The sequence below is a fragment of the Mastacembelus armatus genome, chromosome 10, assembly GCF_900324485.2.
Source record: "Mastacembelus armatus chromosome 10, fMasArm1.2, whole genome shotgun sequence".
Taxonomy (NCBI): Eukaryota; Metazoa; Chordata; class Actinopteri; order Synbranchiformes; family Mastacembelidae; genus Mastacembelus; species Mastacembelus armatus.
This window is the reverse complement of record NC_046642.1, coordinates 12,727,907-12,751,158: the sequence shown is the minus strand read 5'-3', so window position 1 is coordinate 12,751,158 and position 23,252 is coordinate 12,727,907. Positions and strand designations below refer to the sequence as shown.

The window sequence follows — 23,252 nt, the reverse complement described above, 5'->3', positions numbered from 1 at the left end:
TTGTTGACTTTCTTTGTTATGGCATACTAACATTTTAGGTTTTGAGTTAGTCAGTAGTTACTGTTGCTGAATCGTCCGACTGTCAATAATAGTCTAAGACATTGGCCTCTGTCAGTAAATCAATCTAACATTTAGTGTCGGCTCTGTCAATCCTGACAATTCTCAAGGTATCTGTCCGTGGTGCTGAAATACTCCTATGACTCTCACACACAAACTGAATTAAGTTGTTTTTTTCTTTTCAGCATGGTCTTTGACTTTGAAATGTTATAAATACAGCGCCATCTTTACTTCTACTACTAAGATGGCTACTACCGATACCGATAACATTTATAAATCATAGTAACGTTTTAGGTTTTAGAATCAGTCAGTATTTAGTCTTGTTGAACCTGCTGACTCTAAATAATACAGTCTAAGACACTGGTCTTTACATTGGCATTTTTAGTAACGGTAGTGTGCGTGTTGTGGAATCGGGATGTGGATTGTCTGTCTGAGAGTATGTGTGTGCAATACTTTTAACATATTCTACTTTTAATATTTGTACTTTTATACATACACACACACGCACATATATATATCCTCTATATAGGATATTCTCTGTGTATTGAGAATTGTGCAAGTAAATATATTTCGTTGTATGTTTGTACAATGACAATAAAGGATGTTCAATCTGTCAGTAAATCAATGCAACATTTAGTATCCGCTCTGTCACCCTGACAATTCTCAAGGTATCTGTCCGTGGTGCTGATACTCAGGACGGTCAAAAACAAGCTCATCTAGAGATTTGTTTTTTCCTTTTCAGCATGTTGTTTGACATTGAAATTTTATAATCACAGCGCCATCTTTACTGCTACTACTAAGGTTACTATTACTGATACTGATAATATTTGTAATAATAGATATAATTATTGCTGATTAGTAGCTGTTGTTACATCCATCCGGTTGTTTATTACGATCTAGCCACTATATACTGTCTGATGTTTCATTTAGGTTTTGTAGTGTTGTTTTCTTTTATGTCTAAGTCAAATCCCCCTCGTTTATCTGTGGTGCTGACAATAAGACCGTTTTTATAACTATGTATAATATATGAAATCTTTGATAAAGCTTAAGCAAAGCTAACTTCTTTATTTTCTTGTTTTGAGCCATTGGAGGTCCATAAACAAATGGACATTGATCTCAGATGTTTATTGGGATAAGCCCCATCCCAGATTTCTAAAGCCGTATGTTATCCGTCCACATCGTTCATGGAGATTTGAGTTATTCTGTTTCTGAAGAGAGGAAACTAGACGCTGAATGGTCAGTAAGTGTCATTTGTATATGGTGTCTACTCCAATTCACCCAGCGTTTAGTCTTTTCAACTTTCGTAAATCTTTCAGAAAAGTACTCGCATTTTAATTGATAACCATTAAATATACCCCCAGTTTTTAGAGTCTTTGAGGAATAACTGAACTATGCCAATGTGAAGCGAGGAAGCGACTCATGGTGTCACTGTTGGCTTACAGAAAATTAACGTGCACCACTCCACCCACTCCACTGCATGAAATCTGCTGCATATTTTCCAGAGAACCAGTTAAATCCTCTGATGTGTTGTATCGTATTTCGTTGTGTCTTAAGTGTTGGATTATTGTCTTTTTCCCTGTATATTTTATTTTTTGCTGTGGACGTTAAATTGTGCAAGTTGAAGACACGTTTTGTGGCAAAATGGGAAACAAAGGATTTTCAGGACTCTGCACGGTCCTCTGCTTCGCTTCCTTTATGTTATCGGTCCACGTCGTTTATGGAGACCTGAGTTATTCTGTTCCTGAAGAAATGAAACGAGACGCTGTTATTGGAAATATAGCCAAAGATCTTGGTCTTGATGTGAGGACCTTAGCTTCACGGAAGGCTCGTGTGGATTTTGAAGGGACAAATAAGCGGTACTGTGAGATTAATCTGAGTACTGGAGATTTGATCACATCGGAGAGAATAGACAGAGAAAATCTTTGTGGCAAGAAACCATCCTGTGTGTTAAAAATAGACCTGGTGTTAGAAAATCCTCTGGCGCTTCATCGTGTAAGTCTTCATGTTCAAGATGTTAATGACAACTCGCCAAAATTCAGAGACAAAATAATTGAGATGGAAATAAGGGAATCAGCTGAGAAGGGCAACCGTTTCTCTATTGAGGAGGCCCATGACGCAGATATAGGTCAAAACGCTGTTCAGAGGTACATCCTACAAAAGAACGAGAACTTTATTCTCAGTGTTGACAGTAACAAAGTTGAACTTGTGTTGGACAATAAACTCGATCGAGAGAAACAAAAAGAGATGAATTTGCTTCTCACAGCTCTGGATGGTGGGTCTCCTCAGAGATCAGGTACTGTAGTCATACACGTCACTGTGCTGGATGCTAATGATAACGCCCCAGTGTTTAGCCAGGCGGTTTATAAAGCCAGTCTGCCTGAAAACTCTCCTCCAGAAACCGTAGTGATTAAAGTCAGTGCTACAGACGCAGATGAAGGAGTTAATGGAGATGTGACATATGACTTCGGCCACATATCTGATGACGATGTAAATGTTTTTTCCATTGATCCTAAAACGGGAGAAATTAAAGTAACTGGTGTAATTGACTTTGAAGAAACTAGCTCTTTTGAAAGTAGAGTACGAGCTAAAGATGGTTTAGGACTAACGTCATATGCCAAAGTTATCATTGATGTGACTGATATAAACGACAACGCCCCAGTGATATATCTGAAATCCCTGTCCAATCCTGTTCCTGAGAATGTGTCACCTGGTACAGAGGTGGGCATCATTAACGTGCAGGACAGAGACTCTGAGAAAAACGGACAGGTCCGCTGCTCCATTCAGCAAAATGTCCCTTTTAAGTTAGTTCCTTCTATTAAAAACTATTATTCTGTGGTGAGCACAGGACAACTGGACCGTGAACTAGTGTCTGATTACAACATTACAATCACTGCCACTGACGAGGGCTCTCCACCTCTGTCCTCCTCTAAAAGTGTCCAGTTATCTGTAGCTGACATCAACGACAACCCACCTGTGTTTGAGGAACAGTCGTACAGCGCATATGTGAGTGAAAATAACAAAGCTGGCTCCACTTTATGTTCCGTTACTGCTCGAGACCCCGACTGGAGACAGAACGGTACAGTGGTTTATTCTCTGTTAGCTGGTGAGGTGAACGGTGCCCCGGTGTCCTCCTATGTGTCTGTTAACGGAGACACGGGGGTGATCCACGCTGTGAGGTCGTTTGATTATGAACAGCTGAGGAGCTTTAAAGTCCAGGTGATGGCCAGAGACAACGGTTCTCCTCCGCTCAGCAGCAACGTGACCGTGAGTGTGTTCATATCGGATGTGAACGACAACTGTCCTCAGATCCTGTACCCCGCCCCGGAGGGCAACTCCTTCATGACCGAGCTGGTGCCCAAAGCCGCACACGGAGGCTCTCTGGTGTCCAAAGTGATAGCGGTGGACGCGGACTCCGGACAGAACGCCTGGCTGTCCTATCATATAGTGAAATCGACTGATCCTGGACTTTTCACTATTGGTGTCCACAGCGGAGAGATCAGGACCCAGCGGGACATTTCTGAATCTGACAGCATGAAACAGAACCTTATTGTGGCAGTGAAAGATAACGGGCAGCCCTCTCTGTCTGCCACCTGTTCCATGTATTTACTTATTTCTGATAACTTGGCTGAGGTGCCAGAACTGAAGGACATGTCTTATGATGAGAAGAACTCCAAACTGACGTTATACCTGATCATCGCGCTGGTGTGTGTGTCCACCTTTTTTCTGACCTTCATCATCATCATCCTGGGTGTGAGGTTTTGTCGCAGGAGAAAGCCCAGACTGTTGTTTGACGGAGCAGTCGCCATCCCCAGCGCTTACCTCCCTCCTAATTACGCAGATGTTGACGGCACAGGAACTTTACGCAGCACGTACAATTATGACGCATACCTGACAACAGGCTCTCGAACCAGTGACTTTAAGTTCGTGACGTCTTACAATGACAACACACTGCCTGCTGACCAGACTCTGAGGAAAAGCCCATCTGACTTTGTTGATCCCTTCGAAGACATGGGGGCATCTGTAGAGGTAGGTGGTGGTCTAAATGTTTGACTATTGTTGCAGTTTTTTTTTTTTTCATGAAGTTGTTTAAAGTGTCTTTGCTCCCGTTTAAGACTCTAATTTCAACATTGCCCTTAAAATAATTTCTTGTCTGAATTATATGTAATTGTTCTTTGTTTTAGCGTTATTCAAATAATAAATGCAGTAGACAAGTTGACCCTGACTCCTGTTACTGAAACTTTTCTGTAACCGAAATTCTTATTCCCTAATAGGCAAATCCATACAATCCCGATGAGTGCTTTTTAAAACATGATCCTTTTTGACATAAACCCTAGGTTGTATGAAGTATTTAACGTTTTTGATATTATAAGAGGAATGTGCAATGATTTGTTATTCAGTAGGTCTTCTTTTATTCTAAACATTTGGCAAAGAGGTGTAATCTGCTTATTGTTGGAGCTACTCGCTTCCTTGTCAGTTAGTATCACACATCACGAGGTATTATACATCACCGCATGTTAGGTATAAACGCGGCCTAAAAATCCAATATGGCTTTTTGGCTAACTCTGACATATTTTCAAATATAAATGTAATGTTTGTTATCCTAGTCGTCTACAAATGCACTAAACGTGGACCCTTTTTCGACTCAGTCCATAGCAATATTTTAGGTATTAGTTTCAGGCTGTTTTTACATTTGCTAAACCGTCTGACTCTGAACAGTAAAGTGTAAGACACTGGCCTCTGTCAGTTGATCCATGTAACATTTAGTGTCCGCTATGTCAATCTGACAGTTCTCAGGGTAGCTGTCCGTGTTTCTGAAAAACTCATGAACGCTCACAGTCAAGCTCAACTAGAGATTTTTTCCCCACTTTTCTTTGCTTTAGCCTTCCTGTATGGTTTTAAAGCAGCATAATCACGAGAATCAGCACTACTACTACTGGTATTACAACTACTGCTACTGCTGCTAGTAATAATGGCAATTACTATTGTTGCTAATAAATGTGTTAAATATTTGTAAATCACCAGGCTGTATTGCATTACAGGTGTACTCATAGTGCATGTTGTTTGGGAATCAGATATTTCTCTGTCATTCAACTTTGATGCTGACAATTACACCGTTTATCTTTTCTACGTGCATTATTTAAAAGGTTTGACAAAGCTCAAGCAAAGCAAACGTATGTTTATTTCGGTGTTTTGGACCACGTGACGGGCACAAACAAATAGGCATTGCGCTCAGATGTATAATAAGGTGAGGCACACCTCGGATTTCTTAATCCTGATGTATTAGGTTGAAGACATTTTAAGAACTTCTGCCATGACCAGTGGTTATATATCAATGTTTTTATGCTGATATCTATGTATGTAAAGTTATATTGAGACTTTTTTCTTCTAACGTGTCAGACGTGCATTTTTGCTGTGACGTCAACATTCTTAAAAGTGCCTATACTTTTTTCTTGGGTGGTCATTAAGTGTAATTTATGTGGTGATTTTACTCCTATTCAGCCAGCGTTTGGCATCACGCTATTGTCGTTAGACTTTCCATGTGTCGTGAATCTTTCAAATAAAGCGCAACTCACATTTTAATCAGTCACCAGTAAATATGCCCCCAGTTTTTAGAGTGTATGAGGAATAACTGAACTATTCCAATGTGAAGCGAAGAAGCGACTCATGGTGTCACTGTTGGCTTACAGAAAATTAACGTGCACCACTCCACCCACTCCACTGCATGAAATCTGCTGCATATTTTCCAGAGAACCAGTTAAATCCTCTGATGTGTTGTATCGTATTTCGTTGTGTCTTAAGTGTTGGATTATTGTCTTTTTCCCTGTATATTTTATTTTTTGCTGTGGACGTTAAATTGTGCAAGTTGAAGACACGTTTTGTGGCAAAATGGGAAACAAAGGATTTTCAGGACTCTGCACGGTCCTCTGCTTCGCTTCCTTTATGTTATCGGTCCACGTCGTTTATGGAGACCTGAGTTATTCTGTTCCTGAAGAAATGAAACGAGACGCTGTTATTGGAAATATAGCCAAAGATCTTGGTCTTGATGTGAGGACCTTAGCTTCACGGAAGGCTCGTGTGGATTTTGAAGGGACAAATAAGCGGTATTGTGAGATTAATCTGAGTACTGGAGATTTGATCACATCGGAGAGAATAGACAGAGAAAACCTTTGTGGCAAGAAACCATCCTGTGTGTTAAAAATAGACCTGGTGTTAGAAAATCCTTTGGAACTTCATCGTGTAAGTCTTCATGTTCAAGATGTTAATGACAACTCGCCAAAATTTAAGAAAAGTTTGATTGAAATGGAAATAAGAGAGTCAGCAGACAGAGGCAACCGTTTCTCTATTGAGGAGGCCCATGACGCAGATATAGGTCAAAACGCTGTTCAGAGGTACATCCTACAAAAGAACGAGAACTTTATTCTCAGTGTTGACAGTAACAAAGTTGAACTTGTATTAGAAAATATACTTGATCGAGAGAAAAAAAAAGAGATGAATTTGCTTCTCACAGCTCTGGATGGTGGGTCTCCTCAGAGATCAGGTACTGTAGTCATACACGTCACTGTGCTGGATGCTAATGATAACGCCCCAGTGTTTAGCCAGGCGGTTTATAAAGCCAGTCTGCCTGAAAACTCTCCTGTAGATACTGTGGTGATTAAAGTCAGTGCTACAGACGCAGATGAAGGAGTTAATGGAGATGTGATATATGACTTTGGCCACATATCTGATGACGATGTAAATGTTTTTTCCATTGATACTAAAACGGGAGAAATTAAAGTAACTGGTGTGATTGACTTTGAAGAAACTAGCTCTTTTGACATGCGTGTGGAAGCTAAAGATGGTTTAGGACTAACGTCATATGCCAAAGTTATCATTGATGTGACTGATATAAATGACAACGCCCCAGTGATACACCTGAAATCCCTGTCCAATCCTGTTCCTGAGAATGTGTCACCTGGTACAGAGGTGGGCATCATTAACGTGCAGGACAGAGACTCTGAGAAAAACGGACAGGTTCGCTGCTCCATTCAGCAAAATGTCCCTTTTAAGTTAGTTCCTTCTATTAAAAACTATTATTCTGTGGTGAGCACAGGACAACTGGACCGTGAACTAGTGTCTGATTACAACATTACAATCACTGCCACTGACGAGGGCTCTCCACCTCTGTCCTCCTCTAAAAGTGTCCAGTTATCTGTAGCTGACATCAACGACAACCCACCTGTGTTTGAGGAAGAGTCGTACAGCGCATATGTGAGTGAAAATAACAAAGCTGGCTCCACTTTATGTTCCGTTACTGCTCGAGACCCCGACTGGAGACAGAACGGTACAGTGGTTTATTCTCTGTTAGCTGGTGAGGTGAACGGTGCCCCGGTGTCCTCCTATGTGTCTGTTAACGGAGACACGGGGGTGATCCACGCTGTGAGATCGTTTGATTATGAACAGCTGAGGAGCTTTAAAGTCCAGGTGATGGCCAGAGACAACGGTTCTCCTCCGCTCAGCAGCAACGTGACCGTGAGTGTGTTCATATCGGATGTGAACGACAACTGTCCTCAGATCCTGTACCCCGCCCCGGAGGGCAACTCCTTCATGACCGAGCTGGTGCCCAAAGCCGCACACGGAGGCTCTCTGGTGTCCAAAGTGATAGCGGTGGACGCGGACTCCGGACAGAACGCCTGGCTGTCCTATCATATAGTGAAATCGACTGATCCTGGACTTTTCACTATTGGTGTCCACAGCGGAGAGATCAGGACCCAGCGGGACATTTCTGAAGCTGACAGCATGAAACAGAACCTTATTGTGGCAGTGAAAGATAACGGGCAGCCCTCTCTGTCTGCCACCTGTTCCATGTATTTACTTATTTCTGATAACTTGGCTGAGGTGCCAGAACTGAAGGACATGTCTTATGATGAGAAGAACTCCAAACTGACGTCTTACCTGATCATCGCGCTGGTGTGTGTGTCCACCTTTTTTCTGACCTTCATCATCATCATCCTGGGTGTGAGGTTTTGTCGCAGGAGAAAGCCCAGACTGTTGTTTGACGGAGCAGTCGCCATCCCCAGCGCTTACCTCCCTCCTAATTACGCAGATGTTGACGGCACTGGGACTTTACGCAGCACGTACAATTATGACGCATACCTGACAACAGGCTCTCGAACCAGTGACTTTAAGTTCGTGACGTCTTACAATGACAACACACTGCCTGCTGACCAGACTCTGAGGAAAAGCCCATCAGACTTTGCTGATTCCTTCGAAGACTTGGGGGTGTCTGTAGAGGTAGGAGCTGTTCTAAATGTTTGACCATTGATGCAGTTTTAATATATTTATTAAATCGTCTCCAAATTTCAATAGTGCATTTAAATTAATGTCTTTGCTGATATAAGGTAATTTTGTCTTTCTTTTTGCGCGATTTAATTATGAAGTGTAGTTGCCGATGATGATAAATTTTACCGGTATTGACTATATCAATTGTTCTCATCATTTTGTTTTTGTTAAATGCACGTTTCTCCTGTATTATTTTTTCTTTTATTTAATCTTTTGCTACCTGGTGTGTTTACTGGTTTCTCTTCTTTGGTCTTGTTTCACAGTCATAAACATTAACGACAATATGACATTTGTTGGTTACTGAAAATCTGAGTTGTTGACTTTCTTTGTTATGGCATACTAACATTTTAGGTTTTGAGTTAGTCAGTAGTTACTGTTGCTGAATCGTCCGACTGTCAATAATAGTCTAAGACATTGGCCTCTGTCAGTAAATCAATCTAACATTTAGTGTCGGCTCTGTCAATCCTGACAATTCTCAAGGTATCTGTCCGTGGTGCTGAAATACTCCTATGACTCTCACACACAAGCTGAATTAAGTTGTTTTTTTCTCTTCAGCATGGTCTTTGACTTTGAAATGTTATAAATACAGCGCCATCTTTACTTCTACTACTAAGATGGCTACTACCGATACCGATAACATTTATAAATCATAGTAACGTTTTAGGTTTTAGAATCAGTCAGTATTTAGTCTTGTTGAACCTGCTGACTCTAAATAATACAGTCTAAGACACTGGTCTTTACATTGGCATTTTTAGTAACGGTAGTGTGCGTGTTGTGGAATCGGGATGTGGATTGTCTGTCTGAGAGTATGTGTGTGCAATACTTTTAACATATTCTACTTTTAATATTTGTACTTTTATACATACACACACACGCACATATATATATCCTCTATATAGGATATTCTCTGTGTATTGAGAATTGTGCAAGTAAATATATTTCGTTGTATGTTTGTACAATGACAATAAAGGATGTTCAATCTGTCAGTAAATCAATGCAACATTTAGTGTCCGCTCTGTCAATCCTGACAATTCTCAAGGTATCTGTCCGTGGTGCTGATACTCAGGACGGTCAAAAACAAGCTCATCTAGAGATTTGTTTTTTCCTTTTCAGCATGTTGTTTGACATTGAAATTTTATAATCACAGCGCCATCTTTACTGCTACTACTAAGGTTACTATTACTGATACTGATAATATTTGTAATAATAGATATAATTATTGCTGATTAGTAGCTGTTGTTACATCCAACCGGCTGTTTATTACGATCTAGCCACTATATACTGTCTGATGTTTCATTTAGGTTTTGTAGTGTTGTTTTCTGTTATGTCTAAGTCAAATCCCCCTCGTTTATCTGTGGTGCTGACAATAAGACCGTTTTTATAACTATGTATAATATATGAAATCTTTGATAAAGCTTAAGCAAAGCTAACTTCTTTATTTTCTTGTTTTGAGCCATTGGAGGTCCATAAACAAATGGACATTGATCTCAGATGTTTACTGGGATAAGCCCCATCCCAGATTTCTAAAGCCGTATGTTATCCGTCCACATCGTTCATGGAGATTTGAGTTATTCTGTTTCTGAAGAGAGGAAACTAGACGCTTTAGCCAAAGAAATCGGTCTTGATGTGATGCGTTCCTTAAGTAACAGGCTAAAAGTGTTAACTCAGTTTATCTACCTCTTTATTACTGAACAGTTACACGGGCTATCGTGGTCTGACTGAATGGTCAGTAAGTGTCATTTGTAATATGGTGTCTACTCCAATTCACCCAGCGTTTAGTCTTTTCAACTTTCGTAAATCTTTCAGAAAAGTACTCGCATTTTAATTGATAACCATTAAATATACCCCCAGTTTTTAGAGTCTTTGAAGAATAACTGAACTATTCCAATGTGAAGCGAGGAAGCGACTCATGGTGTCACTGTTGGCTTACAGAAAATTAACGTGCACCACTCCACCCACTCCACTGCATGAAATCTGCTGCATATTTTCCAGAGAACCAGTTAAATCCTCTGATGTGTTGTATCGTATTTCGTTGTGTCTTAAGTGTTGGATTATTGTCTTTTTCCCTGTATATTTTATTTTTTGCTGTGGACGTTAAATTGTGCAAGTTGAAGACACGTTTTGTGGCAAAATGGGAAACAAAGGATTTTCAGGACTCTGCACGGTCCTCTGCTTCGCTTCCTTTATGTTATCGGTCCACGTCGTTTATGGAGACCTGAGTTATTCTGTTCCTGAAGAAATGAAACGAGACGCTGTTATTGGAAATATAGCCAAAGATCTTGGTCTTGATGTGAGGACCTTAGCTTCACGGAAGGCTCGTGTGGATTTTGAAGGGACAAATAAGCGGTACTGTGAGATTAATCTGAGTACTGGAGATTTGATCACATCGGAGAGAATAGACAGAGAAAATCTTTGTGGCAAGAAACCATCCTGTGTGTTAAAAATAGACCTGGTGTTAGAAAATCCTCTGGCGCTTCATCGTGTAAGTCTTCATGTTCAAGATGTTAATGACAACTCGCCAAAATTCAACGTCAATTTTATTGAAATGGAAATAAGGGAATCAGCAGACAGAGGCAACCGTTTCTCTATTGAGGAGGCCCATGACGCAGATATAGGTCAAAACGCTGTTCAGAGGTACATCCTACAAAAGAACGAGAACTTTATTCTCAGTGTTGACAGTAACAAAGTTGAACTTGTATTAGAAAATATACTTGATCGAGAGAAAAAAAAAGAGATGAATTTGCTTCTCACAGCTCTGGATGGTGGGTCTCCTCAGAGATCAGGTACTGTAGTCATACACGTCACTGTGCTGGATGCTAATGATAACGCCCCAGTGTTTAGCCAGGCGGTTTATAAAGCCAGTCTGCCTGAAAACTCTCCTCCAGAAACCGTGGTGATTAAAGTCAGTGCTACAGACGCAGATGAAGGAGTTAATGGAGATGTGACATATGACTTTGGCCACATATCTGATGACGATGTAAATGTTTTTTCCATTGATACTAAAACGGGAGAAATTAAAGTAACTGGTGTGATTGACTTTGAAGAAAGACGCTCTTTTGAAACTAGAGTTAAAGCTAAAGATGGTTTAGGACTAACGTCATATGCCAAAGTTATCATTGATGTGACTGATATAAACGACAACGCCCCAGTGATATATCTGAAATCCCTGTCCAATCCTGTTCCTGAGAATGTGTCACCTGGTACAGAGGTGGGCATCATTAACGTGCAGGACAGAGACTCTGAGAAAAACGGACAGGTCCGCTGCTCCATTCAGCAAAATGTCCCTTTTAAGTTAGTTCCTTCTATTAAAAACTATTATTCTGTGGTGAGCACAGGACAACTGGACCGTGAACTAGTGTCTGATTACAACATTACAATCACTGCCACTGACGAGGGCTCTCCACCTCTGTCCTCCTCTAAAAGTGTCCAGTTATCTGTAGCTGACATCAACGACAACCCACCTGTGTTTGAGGAACAGTCCTACAGCGCATATGTGAGTGAAAATAACAAAGCTGGCTCCACTTTATGTTCCGTTACTGCTCGAGACCCCGACTGGAGACAGAACGGTACAGTGGTTTATTCTCTGTTAGCTGGTGAGGTGAACGGTGCCCCGGTGTCTTCCTATGTGTCTGTGAACGGAGACACGGGGGTGATCCACGCTGTGAGGTCGTTTGATTATGAACAGCTGAGGAGCTTTAAAGTCCAGGTGATGGCCAGAGACAACGGTTCTCCTCCGCTCAGCAGCAACGTGACCGTGAGTGTGTTCATATCGGATGTGAACGACAACTGTCCTCAGATCCTGTACCCCGCCCCGGAGGGCAACTCCTTCATGACCGAGCTGGTGCCCAAAGCCGCACACGGAGGCTCTCTGGTGTCCAAAGTGATAGCGGTGGACGCGGACTCCGGACAGAACGCCTGGCTGTCCTATCATATAGTGAAATCGACTGATCCGGGACTTTTCACTATTGGTGTCCACAGCGGAGAGATCAGGACCCAGCGGGACATTTCTGAATCTGACAGCATGAAACAGAACCTTATTGTGGCAGTGAAAGATAACGGGCAGCCCTCTCTGTCTGCCACCTGTTCCATGTATTTACTTATTTCTGATAACTTGGCTGAGGTGCCAGAACTGAAGGACATGTCTTATGATGAGAAGAACTCCAAACTGACGTCTTACCTGATCATCGCGCTGGCGTGTGTGTCCACCTTTTTTCTGACCTTCATCATCATCATCCTGGGTGTGAGGTTTTGTCGCAGGAGAAAGCCCAGACTGTTGTTTGACGGAGCAGTCGCCATCCCCAGCGCTTACCTCCCTCCTAATTACGCAGATGTTGACGGCACTGGAACTTTACGCAGCACGTACAATTATGACGCATACCTGACAACAGGCTCTCGAACCAGTGACTTTAAGTTCGTGACGTCTTATAATGACAACACACTGCCTGCTGACCAGACTCTGAGGAAAAGTCCCAGCGATTTTCTTGAGGTGTTTGGAGAGCTAAGTCAATCACCAGAGGTAGGAATTGTTATATTTTTCTAAGAATGATGTTGTCTTTTTTTGTTTGCACATCATAAAAAATGTAATACCAGTTGCTCTGCAGCTTCATCGGACCTAAAATCTCTAGCCTAAAAAAAGTTTGCAATTTTTAAAATAATTTTTTGATTCAGTAGTTTTTCTCTCAATAATACACAACTAATAATTTTAATAATCATCATTCTCAGGAGGAAGAAAATGCACAGTTGCAAAAAAAAAAAAAAAAAAAAAAAGACGTTCATGCAGATAATCTAATTGCAAACAATGTTTTACATATTTGAGATTCTGCTTCTTTTTTTTTCTTGGCAGGTAGAAGTCAATGCTGTCAGCATTGTTTTTATCTAGATGTTATATGATTAAACATGGTTACAGGTTTTTGCTCTTCCTTTTCTCACAAATTTGAGCTTTTTATTTTTCATTCAAAATACCACTGTTGTACACTTACAGCAGGAACTGGAAAACTTTTAAAGTCTGTTCCTTAGAATGTTGCTAACCATAAGTTGCTCACACATTTTGTTCCATAGTTCATTTAATGTAATTATGATATGTAGCAGTATTACACTAAATGTTATATATGTATTGTTATACTGAAATACGATTTGATATAGGAAAGCACATATAGGCTAAACTTTTTTTTTATCCCAAAAAGAAAAGATTACACTATCTAAAAGTGACGAGCATCATATTTCAGCTCTATGGTGCTTATGGAAATGTTAACGTACTGTAAATTATATTGTAGCGGATGCAGACAATTCAAAACCTTAACACTCAGTTGGCGACTAAAGAGCAAAGACTTGTTCCTCCGTCTAAATTAGTTCTCTGGATATAGCCAGATGTGTAATGCAACGCAATAGTTTTATTTAATTTATTTATTTTTTATAACTTCATGCAACGCTTTCGTATTAAGCAATAAATTCTTAAAAACAATTAAAAGTAGTATAATTATTTGTGAAAATTATATATGCACGAATGTGGAAGTACGTATTTGTGATATAGCTTTATTAAAACTACATTTCTGAACAGCACACTTTATTAAACTTAGTTTTTTTCCCCCCTTTTAGTGGCCTTGTAAATATTTTTATTGATAAATTCATGAATACGTTCGCATGTTACAGCATTGGCTTTGAATGTGTGTTTATATTTGGTGACTCATAATTTAACTTTATCCTTTTTAACCTCTCACTTCATGCAAAATAAGTATTGCTTCACTTCTACTTTACAGTATTTCTCTGTATGTGCATTCTCAGTACCCGCGCTTACTGGAAGTGGAACTTGTGGGAGATGGCAATTTTTTTTCTGTCGTAGGTATATGGGCCGTTCTGAAACGGTTGATTTGCAAGTTGTTTTTTTAATCCCTTAAACTTATTTGTTAGGATTTTTGTTTTTTGTGGGTACAATGTATTTATTATTTACAGCAAACCTGTTAAATAACCGAACTCTTCCTTGACATACATTGATCTTTTCACGTGCAATGAAACGATGTGAAACAACAGTTTCTCTGTGTAATATCTGTGTTGTTCACTTGCAGAGGTGAAGTTGAACTCATAGTGTCGCTGTTGACAAGCAGAGGAAATACTTTCCCAACCATTGTTGTTACTGCAGGCTTGATGCTCTCCTCCTAAAATTATATCATTAGATGTGCTTCAGTTGACCGTTCAGACACACTACATCTAATGTGTCAGCATGTTATAGGCTACGGGACTCCACGGATTTTCTCTCGCTGATAATTAAAAGCATCCATCTTTTTTGGAATATTATCCCCTATTTCTGGGTGAGGATGGCACACAATGGCTACTCAGCGGTCGGCCTTCTTTACAGCATTGGTTTCTGTTTTCAGCTGCTTCACATCGGTGCCGGGGATGTAAGCTATTCTGTTCCTGAGGAAATGAAACCTGGATCTGTTATAGGAAACATAGCAAGAGACCTCGGACTGAACGTCGGTAAATTATCTGCTCGAAAGGCCCGCATCGATAGCGAGCTTAACCGTAAACGGTACTGTGATATAAATCTTAACAATGGAGATTTCATTGTCGCTGAAAGAATCGATCGAGAGGCGCTTTGCGGCGAAAAGTCATCTTGTATGCTTAGATTTGAGTTGGTGTTAGAGGCTCCCCTTGAGTTGCACCGCATTTCATTACAGATACAGGATATCAATGACAATCCGCCTGTTTTTGCTAAGGACGAAATCAAAATAGAAATAAACGAATTGGCTGTGATGGGATCCCGATTCCGTGTCTTGGAGGCGCACGATCTGGATATTGGTCAAAATGCTGTTCAAAGTTATTCCTTACAGGCAAACGTTTATTTAGTGTTAAAAATTCAGTTAAAATCAGACGGTGGTAAATATGCAGAGCTGGTGTTGAACAAAGAGTTAGACCGCGAGGAACAGCAGGACATGAGATTACTCCTCACTGCACTAGATGGAGGCAGTCCTCAAAGAACTGGGACTGCAACTGTCCATGTGACTATCCTAGATGCCAATGATAATGCTCCAGTGTTTAGCCAGCCAGTGTATAAAGCCTTAATTCCCGAAAACTCTCCTGTAGAAACTGTAGTGGTTAAAGTGGCTGCAGCTGATGCAGATGAAGGAGTTAATGGAGATGTGACATATGAAATAAGTCGGATTTCAGAAACGGGCAGAAAAGTTTTCGCTTTAAATAACACTACAGGAGAAATAACAGTAATAGGGCCATTAGATTTTGAGGAGGAGTCAATGTATGAAATGCGCGTAGACGCAAAAGATGGATATGGCCTTAGCTCGGATTCCAAAGTGATTATTGAAATCTCCGACGTTAATGACAACGCACCTGAAATCAATTTAAAATCCCTGTCCAATTCTGTTCCTGAGAATGTGTCACCTGGTACAGAGGTGGGCATCATTAACGTGCAGGACAGAGACTCTGAGAAAAACGGACAGGTTCGCTGCTCCATTCAGCAAAATGTCCCTTTTAAGTTAGTTCCTTCTATTAAAAACTATTATTCTGTGGTGAGCACAGGACAACTGGACCGTGAACTAGTGTCTGATTACAACATTACAATCACTGCCACTGACGAGGGCTCTCCACCTCTGTCCTCCTCTAAAAGTGTCCAGTTATCTGTAGCTGACATCAACGACAACCCACCTGTGTTTGAGGAACAGTCGTACAGCGCATATGTGAGTGAAAATAACAAAGCTGGCTCCACTTTATGTTCCGTTACTGCTCGAGACCCCGACTGGAGACAGAACGGTACAGTGGTTTATTCTCTGTTAGCTGGTGAGGTGAACGGTGCCCCGGTGTCCTCCTATGTGTCTGTGAACGGAGACACGGGGGTGATCCACGCTGTGAGGTCGTTTGATTATGAACAGCTGAGGAGCTTTAAAGTCCAGGTGATGGCCAGAGACAACGGTTCTCCTCCGCTCAGCAGCAACGTGACCGTGAGTGTGTTCATATCGGATGTGAACGACAACTGTCCTCAGATCCTGTACCCCGCCCCGGAGGGCAACTCCTTCATGACCGAGCTGGTGCCCAAAGCCGCACACGGAGGCTCTCTGGTGTCCAAAGTGATAGCGGTGGACGCGGACTCCGGACAGAACGCGTGGCTGTCCTATCATATAGTGAAATCGACTGATCCGGGACTTTTCACTATTGGTGTCCACAGCGGAGAGATCAGGACCCAGCGGGACATTTCTGAATCTGACAGCATGAAACAGAACCTTATTGTGGCAGTGAAAGATAACGGGCAGCCCTCTCTGTCTGCCACCTGTTCCATGTATTTACTTATTTCTGATAACTTGGCTGAGGTGCCAGAACTGAAGGACATGTCTTATGATGAGAAGAACTCCAAACTGACGTCTTACCTGATCATCGCGCTGGTGTGTGTGTCCACCTTTTTTCTGACCTTCATCATCATCATCCTGGGTGTGAGGTTTTGTCGCAGGAGAAAGCCCAGACTGTTGTTTGACGGAGCAGTCGCCATCCCCAGCGCTTACCTCCCTCCTAATTACGCAGATGTTGACGGCACTGGGACTTTACGCAGCACGTACAATTATGACGCATACCTGACAACAGGCTCTCGAACCAGTGACTTTAAGTTCGTGACTTCTTACAATGACAACACACTGCCTGCTGACCAGACTCTGAGGAAAAGTCCCAGCGATTTTGCTGACATGTTTCAAGATTCTTTGGAGGCCAATGAGGTAGGCTCATTTGATTGTTTTGAATTGAGTCAAATATCGTAAAAGTGTGGAGTGTTTTCCTCTAAATATAATAATTAGCTTTTGATCATATTGCCTCTACATGACTTATTTTTACTTTATGCTTTTAATCCTTGTGCACTGTTCAAAAACACTACCCTATAGGTACGTTTGGGATGAAAACATCCACTAAAATAAACTGTTGTAAAAATATGTCAGATAAATATTTTAAACAACTTTAACTCTGTTAATCAACTTCAGTTCTGATCAAAACTACTACCTGTTGAAAAAAATTCCAGGATTTTATCCCTTTAAATGCCAATTTCATAAGTGATGTCACAGATTTGGGGGGAAAAACACACAAAATGACTTATTTTCAATATAAAAAGTGATTGTGGACTGGATTTTTTTTTTACCCCCTAATACAGTCTTGGATATGTCAAAGATTAGTAACAACACTGATTTTGATGCATTGTTAGTTTTTTCGCAGCATTGGATATTATTTTTTTCTGAATAATTTATTGTTCGTGGATGTTTTTGCCCCATTGACTGCCATTGTAATGTCATTTTTTGACTGCACAGCCATGACACTATATAATCATACATTCTTGATGGTTGGTGGTTTCCGCTGTTGGGTAGAGGGAAAATTTGTGATTTTTACTGTTGACAACCAAGTGGCCCCATTAACCCTGTACACAGGCCTGTGCATAGAAAATTAGTTTCTGGCTTTTATATGGAGTTTTATATGGACTATATCAGCATATTATAGAGTGCGTGTGTGTGTGTGTGCGCGCGCGCACATGCACGCGCATGTTCAGTTTTTCCAGCATAAGTTGCACGATATCACCTCCAGCTCTTTGCAAGTGTGTCTACCACAATAGAAGAAAGTGCTGGCTGTTGTTTTTTCTTTTTTGTTCCCCTCTTTACTCCTGAGCTGCTGGTGTCTGCTGGTATCTTCTGGTATCTGCTGGTGTCTTTGATTCTGTGTCTGAAGGCACAGTTTCAGAAGACTGCATCCCACTCACCAGTGCGGCAGAAAACTAGTGCGTGAGGGAGGTTCTCAACGATATTGATGCAGAGACCAGAGAATTTCCAAGTTCTTCTAGGAAAAGCTATGCAGCTATGTCCACGAAATTTAAAATAACATCTGTGGCCACTGATTGAGACAAAGACAAAAGCTCCAGTTTTATTTTTCCTGATTGTCCTGACCAAGGCTATTTTCTTTTGCAGAAGCTCCTGAGCAAGTGAGTAGCAGTTTAAAATTGTCACAAATGACAGTGAGGCCCCTGAAGTCCTTATGTCATCTCCATGACAAAGCACAGAGCTCTGCTGATTTTATGAAATCTTGAGAGGGATATGGTGGTTCTGACGACCACTGCGATCATTCCACAGGCAGCATGTGGACTCCCCTCTAGACCTGTAGTCTCTGGCCAAAATCAGTCGCCCAATGTAGGCATGGAGGTCTGTGGAGTCCACCCCAGTCCAGTTTCTTTCTCACTGTGCGGTGCCTTCATGGGCGCCCATTGTCAGCATCTCTGTTAACAGATTAAATGAAGATTCCACATTTTGGACCCTCACGATGGCGTAATGCATCGGCCGTAAAGTCATGCCTCTGTCAGGCTGAAAAAAGGGAGTTGTCTCCGTGTTGGTGGGAAACCACACTTTGCCATTTCTCCCAGTCCACCCAGATTCAGGATCCTCTGAATCCTCCATGCTTTCAATGGAAAACGCTGGAATGGACGATGAGGGTGTCACAAGAAAATCAGGATTCTCCTGTATCAGTGGTGTCAGAGGGAGAAGACGATATATTCTGCAGCTTGCTGGAGGGCTCAGGCTGCATAATCATTTCCAAAACTTTGGTATGAGTGAAGCTACTACTCATGGTGCTTGCTGCTCTTCTCATCATGAAATGACCAGCAGGATGGCATGCCAGTGTTTAAATACAATTACTTTGTTTTGGTTTTTTTTACTCAATGTAGAGTCTTTTTTCTCTGAGAGCTGAGGTACATATGCTGATTTTCTCAGACACCTCAGGGTCAACATGGTGGAGTGAGGGGCATGAGGGTGTTTTCCACAATGCTTTATAATATTTGTTTGAACTCTGTTTTTGGCGTCCTTGCTGAATTGTCCAGTGTAGAAGTAAATTGGTCTCTTTAATTAAGTAATATTTTCTTCCACACACCCGCTGTCCGACCATGGGTGTACTCATTGATATGCTTGTATAGGCTTATCTCCAATACCTTGTGTAAATGTGCATTTTCTGTTTAATTCCACCAAGTCAGTCCATCATAATTGTTTTATATGTAGCCTACATAAAAAAGTGCAAGCTAAAGGTCATAAAACATGACACCATAATTCAAGACACAGAATTCATCAAAATTAACTCTCTCGATCTAAGGTATAGTGTCATAAAAGTTTCTCTATCAAGGTAATTGGGACTTGTAATGCATGTTAAATCAATATATTTTTTGATTCCATTATTCTAATCTCCCTATTCATGATTTTTAAATTCAAACCCTGAATCCCAGCATTTCCCTGTTATAAACGGTGGAATATTAATCATTTTTTAATCACAATTTTTTTTGATCTTCAGAAATGAAACTGTATTCAGTATTTTTAATAATTACCTTTATTTTCAAGTTTAGTGCGTGTTGAGAGCTTTGTGATTAATATGGCCCAGAGCCACCATTCTCATTACATTATCCTATGGTATCTGTCCATGGTGCTGAAGCTGGTTCTGTTATTCCCATTGTTGTTGTACTGTGGACTTGAGGTAGTTTTAATGAGGTAAATGCACGACGACATTTCAACAGAAAACTCACATCTGCATTTTTACTTTTGATTTCATTTATGTTTGAATCGCATTGCACCCTGGACTATGTTGTTTGTCTTTCTCACTAGACTACTTAATTGTGGAACTCTTTTGTAATACCTACACTTTGCTCACAATGTCGCTGTCCGCTAGCTTTACTTAAGTGTTGAGCAGTGTTACCCTGCACCCATGGACATTTTGGTGTCACAATAGATTTTTAGAGGGTGAAAGAGGCGTAGTCACGCCTTTTATAATCCACCTGCAAATATTTTTCGAAGAGGACTACGGTTGATTTGATATTTTTATATAACGTCTTTGTCGCGGTGGATTGGTGACTGTTCTGTCAGGAAAATGGAACACAAAGAATTTTCAGTGTTCGGCCTGATTACGTCTTTGGGAGTATTTCTTCTTTCTCCGCAAACTGCGTCTGGAGATGTGGCTTATTCTTTTCCAGAGGAGATGAAACGCGGCTCAGTCGTTGGCAATATAGCTAAAGATATCGGGCTTGATGTGCGCAAACTATCTGCTAGAAGGGCTCGAATAGATGCAGACGGGAACAGCAAACGGTACTGTGACATTAATCTGAGCACTGGAGATATCATTGTAGCAGACAGGCTCGACAGAGAGGGGCTTTGTGGCAAAAAGGCAGCTTGCGTTTTGAAACAGGAGCTCGTATTAGAGGACCCTTTAGAGCTACACCGAATTAACATTCATGTGGAAGATATCAACGACAATTCACCACAATTTAAAAAAAATACTATAAAATTTGAAATTCGTGAATCAGCAAACAAAGGAAGTCGTTATCGTTTAGATGAGGCCCACGATGCTGATATTGGACAAAACGCCATCCAGGGCTATAATATTGAAGCAAATGAAAACTTCAGATTAAATGTTAATGCAAAAGGAGCAGGAGGGAAATACAGCGAGTTAGTTTTAGAGAAGGAGTTGGATAGAGAACAACAGCAGGAACTAACAATAGTGCTTGTGTCAACAGACGGAGGCACCCCTCAAAGATCGGGTACTGCACTAATTCACGTCACTGTGCTGGATGCTAATGATAACGCCCCAGTATTTAGCCAGGCCGTTTATAAAGCCAGTCTGCCTGAAAACTCCCCTGTAGATACCGTAGTGGTCACAGTGAGCGCAAGTGATGCAGACGAGGGAATAAATGGAGATGTGACATATGAATTTGATCACATATCAGATGAAAATAGTGTTTTCTCGCTTGACCATACAACTGGTGTAGTGACAGTAAGTGGATCAATAGATTATGAGGAAGTGTCGACATATGAAGTGCAAATTACAGCCAAGGATGGTCTTGGATTAGTGTCATCCTGCACATTAATAATTGACGTCGAAGATACCAATGACAATGCGCCTCAAACGTTTATTAAGACCCTGAAAAATCCCATACCAGAAGACTCTCCACCTGGTACAGAGGTGGGCATCATAAACGTGCAGGACAGAGACTCTGAGAAAAACGGACAGGTCCGCTGCTCCATTCAGCAAAATGTCCCTTTTAAGTTAGTTCCTTCTATTAAAAACTATTATTCTGTGGTGAGCACAGGACAACTGGACCGTGAACTAGTGTCTGATTACAACATTACAATCACTGCCACTGACGAGGGCTCTCCACCTCTGTCCTCCTCTAAAAGTGTCCAGTTATCTGTAGCTGACATCAACGACAACCCACCTGTGTTTGAGGAACAGTCGTACAGCGCATATGTGAGTGAAAATAACAAAGCTGGCTCCACTTTATGTTCCGTTACTGCTCGAGACCCCGACTGGAGACAGAACGGTACAGTGGTTTATTCTCTGTTAGCTGGTGAGGTGAACGGTGCCCCGGTGTCCTCCTATGTGTCTGTGAACGGAGACACGGGGGTGATCCACGCTGTGAGGTCGTTTGATTATGAACAGCTGAGGAGCTTTAAAGTCCAGGTGATGGCCAGAGACAACGGTTCTCCTCCGCTCAGCAGCAACGTGACCGTGAGTGTGTTCATATCGGATGTGAACGACAACTGTCCTCAGATCCTGTACCCCGCCCCGGAGGGCAACTCCTTCATGACCGAGCTGGTGCCCAAAGCCGCACACGGAGGCTCTCTGGTGTCCAAAGTGATAGCGGTGGACGCGGACTCCGGACAGAACGCCTGGCTGTCCTATCATATAGTGAAATCGACTGATCCGGGACTTTTCACTATTGGTGTCCACAGCGGAGAGATCAGGACCCAGCGGGACATTTCTGAATCTGACAGCATGAAACAGAACCTTATTGTGGCAGTGAAAGATAACGGGCAGCCCTCTCTGTCTGCCACCTGTTCCATGTATTTACTTATTTCTGATAACTTGGCTGAGGTGCCAGAACTGAAGGACATGTCTTATGATGAGAAGAACTCCAAACTGACGTCTTACCTGATCATCGCGCTGGTGTGTGTGTCCACCTTTTTTCTGACCTTCATCATCATCATCCTGGGTGTGAGGTTTTGTCGCAGGAGAAAGCCCAGACTGTTGTTTGACGGAGCAGTCGCCATCCCCAGCGCTTACCTCCCTCCTAATTACGCAGATGTTGACGGCACAGGAACTTTACGCAGCACGTACAATTATGACGCATACCTGACAACAGGCTCTCGAACCAGTGACTTTAAGTTCGTGACTTCTTACAATGACAACAAACTGCCTGCTGACCAGACTCTGAGGAAAAGCCCATCAGACTTTGCTGAGATTTTTGGCCAATCGGATCAGTCTCCAGAGGTAGGCCATATAAATTTTTTCTAATCTTTGACGATTGTTGTGACGGTGTGATAGTAGTTTTTCAGATATCCTCGTATCTAAGTGTTTGAGAGCATTCCTTATGTCAGGAGTTTTATTCATTGTGATGTATTTTTTGCAGTTTCATTTTTTATAGGTATTCAGAGTGTGAAGAGTTTGAATGAAATTTTATTACGAATTCATACATCATGCTTAGCCGCTAGGTTTTTCTGGTTTCCAGTCACATACTTCATACTAATGTAATGCTGTTTACTCTAGATGTTTTGTTTTCAAAGTAAAGGTAAATCACCGCACAGATGACAATAATTATATCGTTTTAATATGAAAATTCCTTTTTTGCGTTGACATTTTTTGCGTAGAAATTTCCTGTTTAACCAACACTTGTGAACATTAACTCACGGTTTATTTGCTATTGAAATAACAGGTTGATCTACATGAAACAGAAAATAAACAAGCATTCATTGTAGAACTTAATTTCGCTCATTCTTCAAGCTGCTTGCAGACATCTTTTCTACTGTACAAGAACAAATGCACAGAGCGTTTCTCACGTCATTTTTTTATTGATACTGTTAATGTAGAAAGTAACTACA

At 41.3% G+C, this 23,252-nt stretch overlaps 3 protein-coding genes across 4 annotated transcripts in view; all 3 read left to right on the top strand.

Moving 5' to 3' along the window:
- Positions 1–1,617: 1,617 nt before the first annotated feature.
- Positions 1,618–4,107, top strand: LOC113144749 (protocadherin gamma-A12-like). The gene has a single exon (XM_026330973.1). The coding sequence runs from the start codon at positions 1,699–1,701 to the stop codon at positions 4,105–4,107; it is 2,409 nt and encodes an 802-aa protein (XP_026186758.1). The 5' UTR covers positions 1,618–1,698.
- Positions 4,108–5,862: 1,755 nt separating this feature from the next.
- Positions 5,863–23,252, top strand: part of LOC113144193 (protocadherin gamma-C5-like) — a 261,353-nt gene continuing 243,963 nt past the window's right edge. The window contains exon 1 of one of the 2 annotated variants that reach the window (XM_026330060.1): positions 5,863–8,328. In XM_026330060.1, the coding sequence (XP_026185845.1) occupies positions 5,944–8,328 (2,385 nt within the window). In that variant the 5' untranslated portion in view covers positions 5,863–5,943. Of the gene's footprint in view, positions 8,329–10,426; positions 12,893–23,252 lie in introns of those variants that run through there. The other variant, XM_026330055.1, reaches the window with a different exon arrangement.
- Positions 20,248–22,668, top strand: LOC113144703 (protocadherin gamma-A10-like). Its single transcript, XM_026330929.1, has one exon. It carries the CDS (start codon positions 20,248–20,250, stop codon positions 22,666–22,668), a length of 2,421 nt encoding a protein of 806 aa, XP_026186714.1.

Bases quoted from the DNA above. Each gene is read 5' to 3' on its own strand.
- LOC113144749 (XM_026330973.1), top strand. From the start codon at position 1,699: ATGGGAAACAAAGGATTTTCAGGACTCTGCACGGTCCTCTGCTTCGCT.
- LOC113144703 (XM_026330929.1), top strand. From the start codon at position 20,248: ATGGAACACAAAGAATTTTCAGTGTTCGGCCTGATTACGTCTTTGGGA.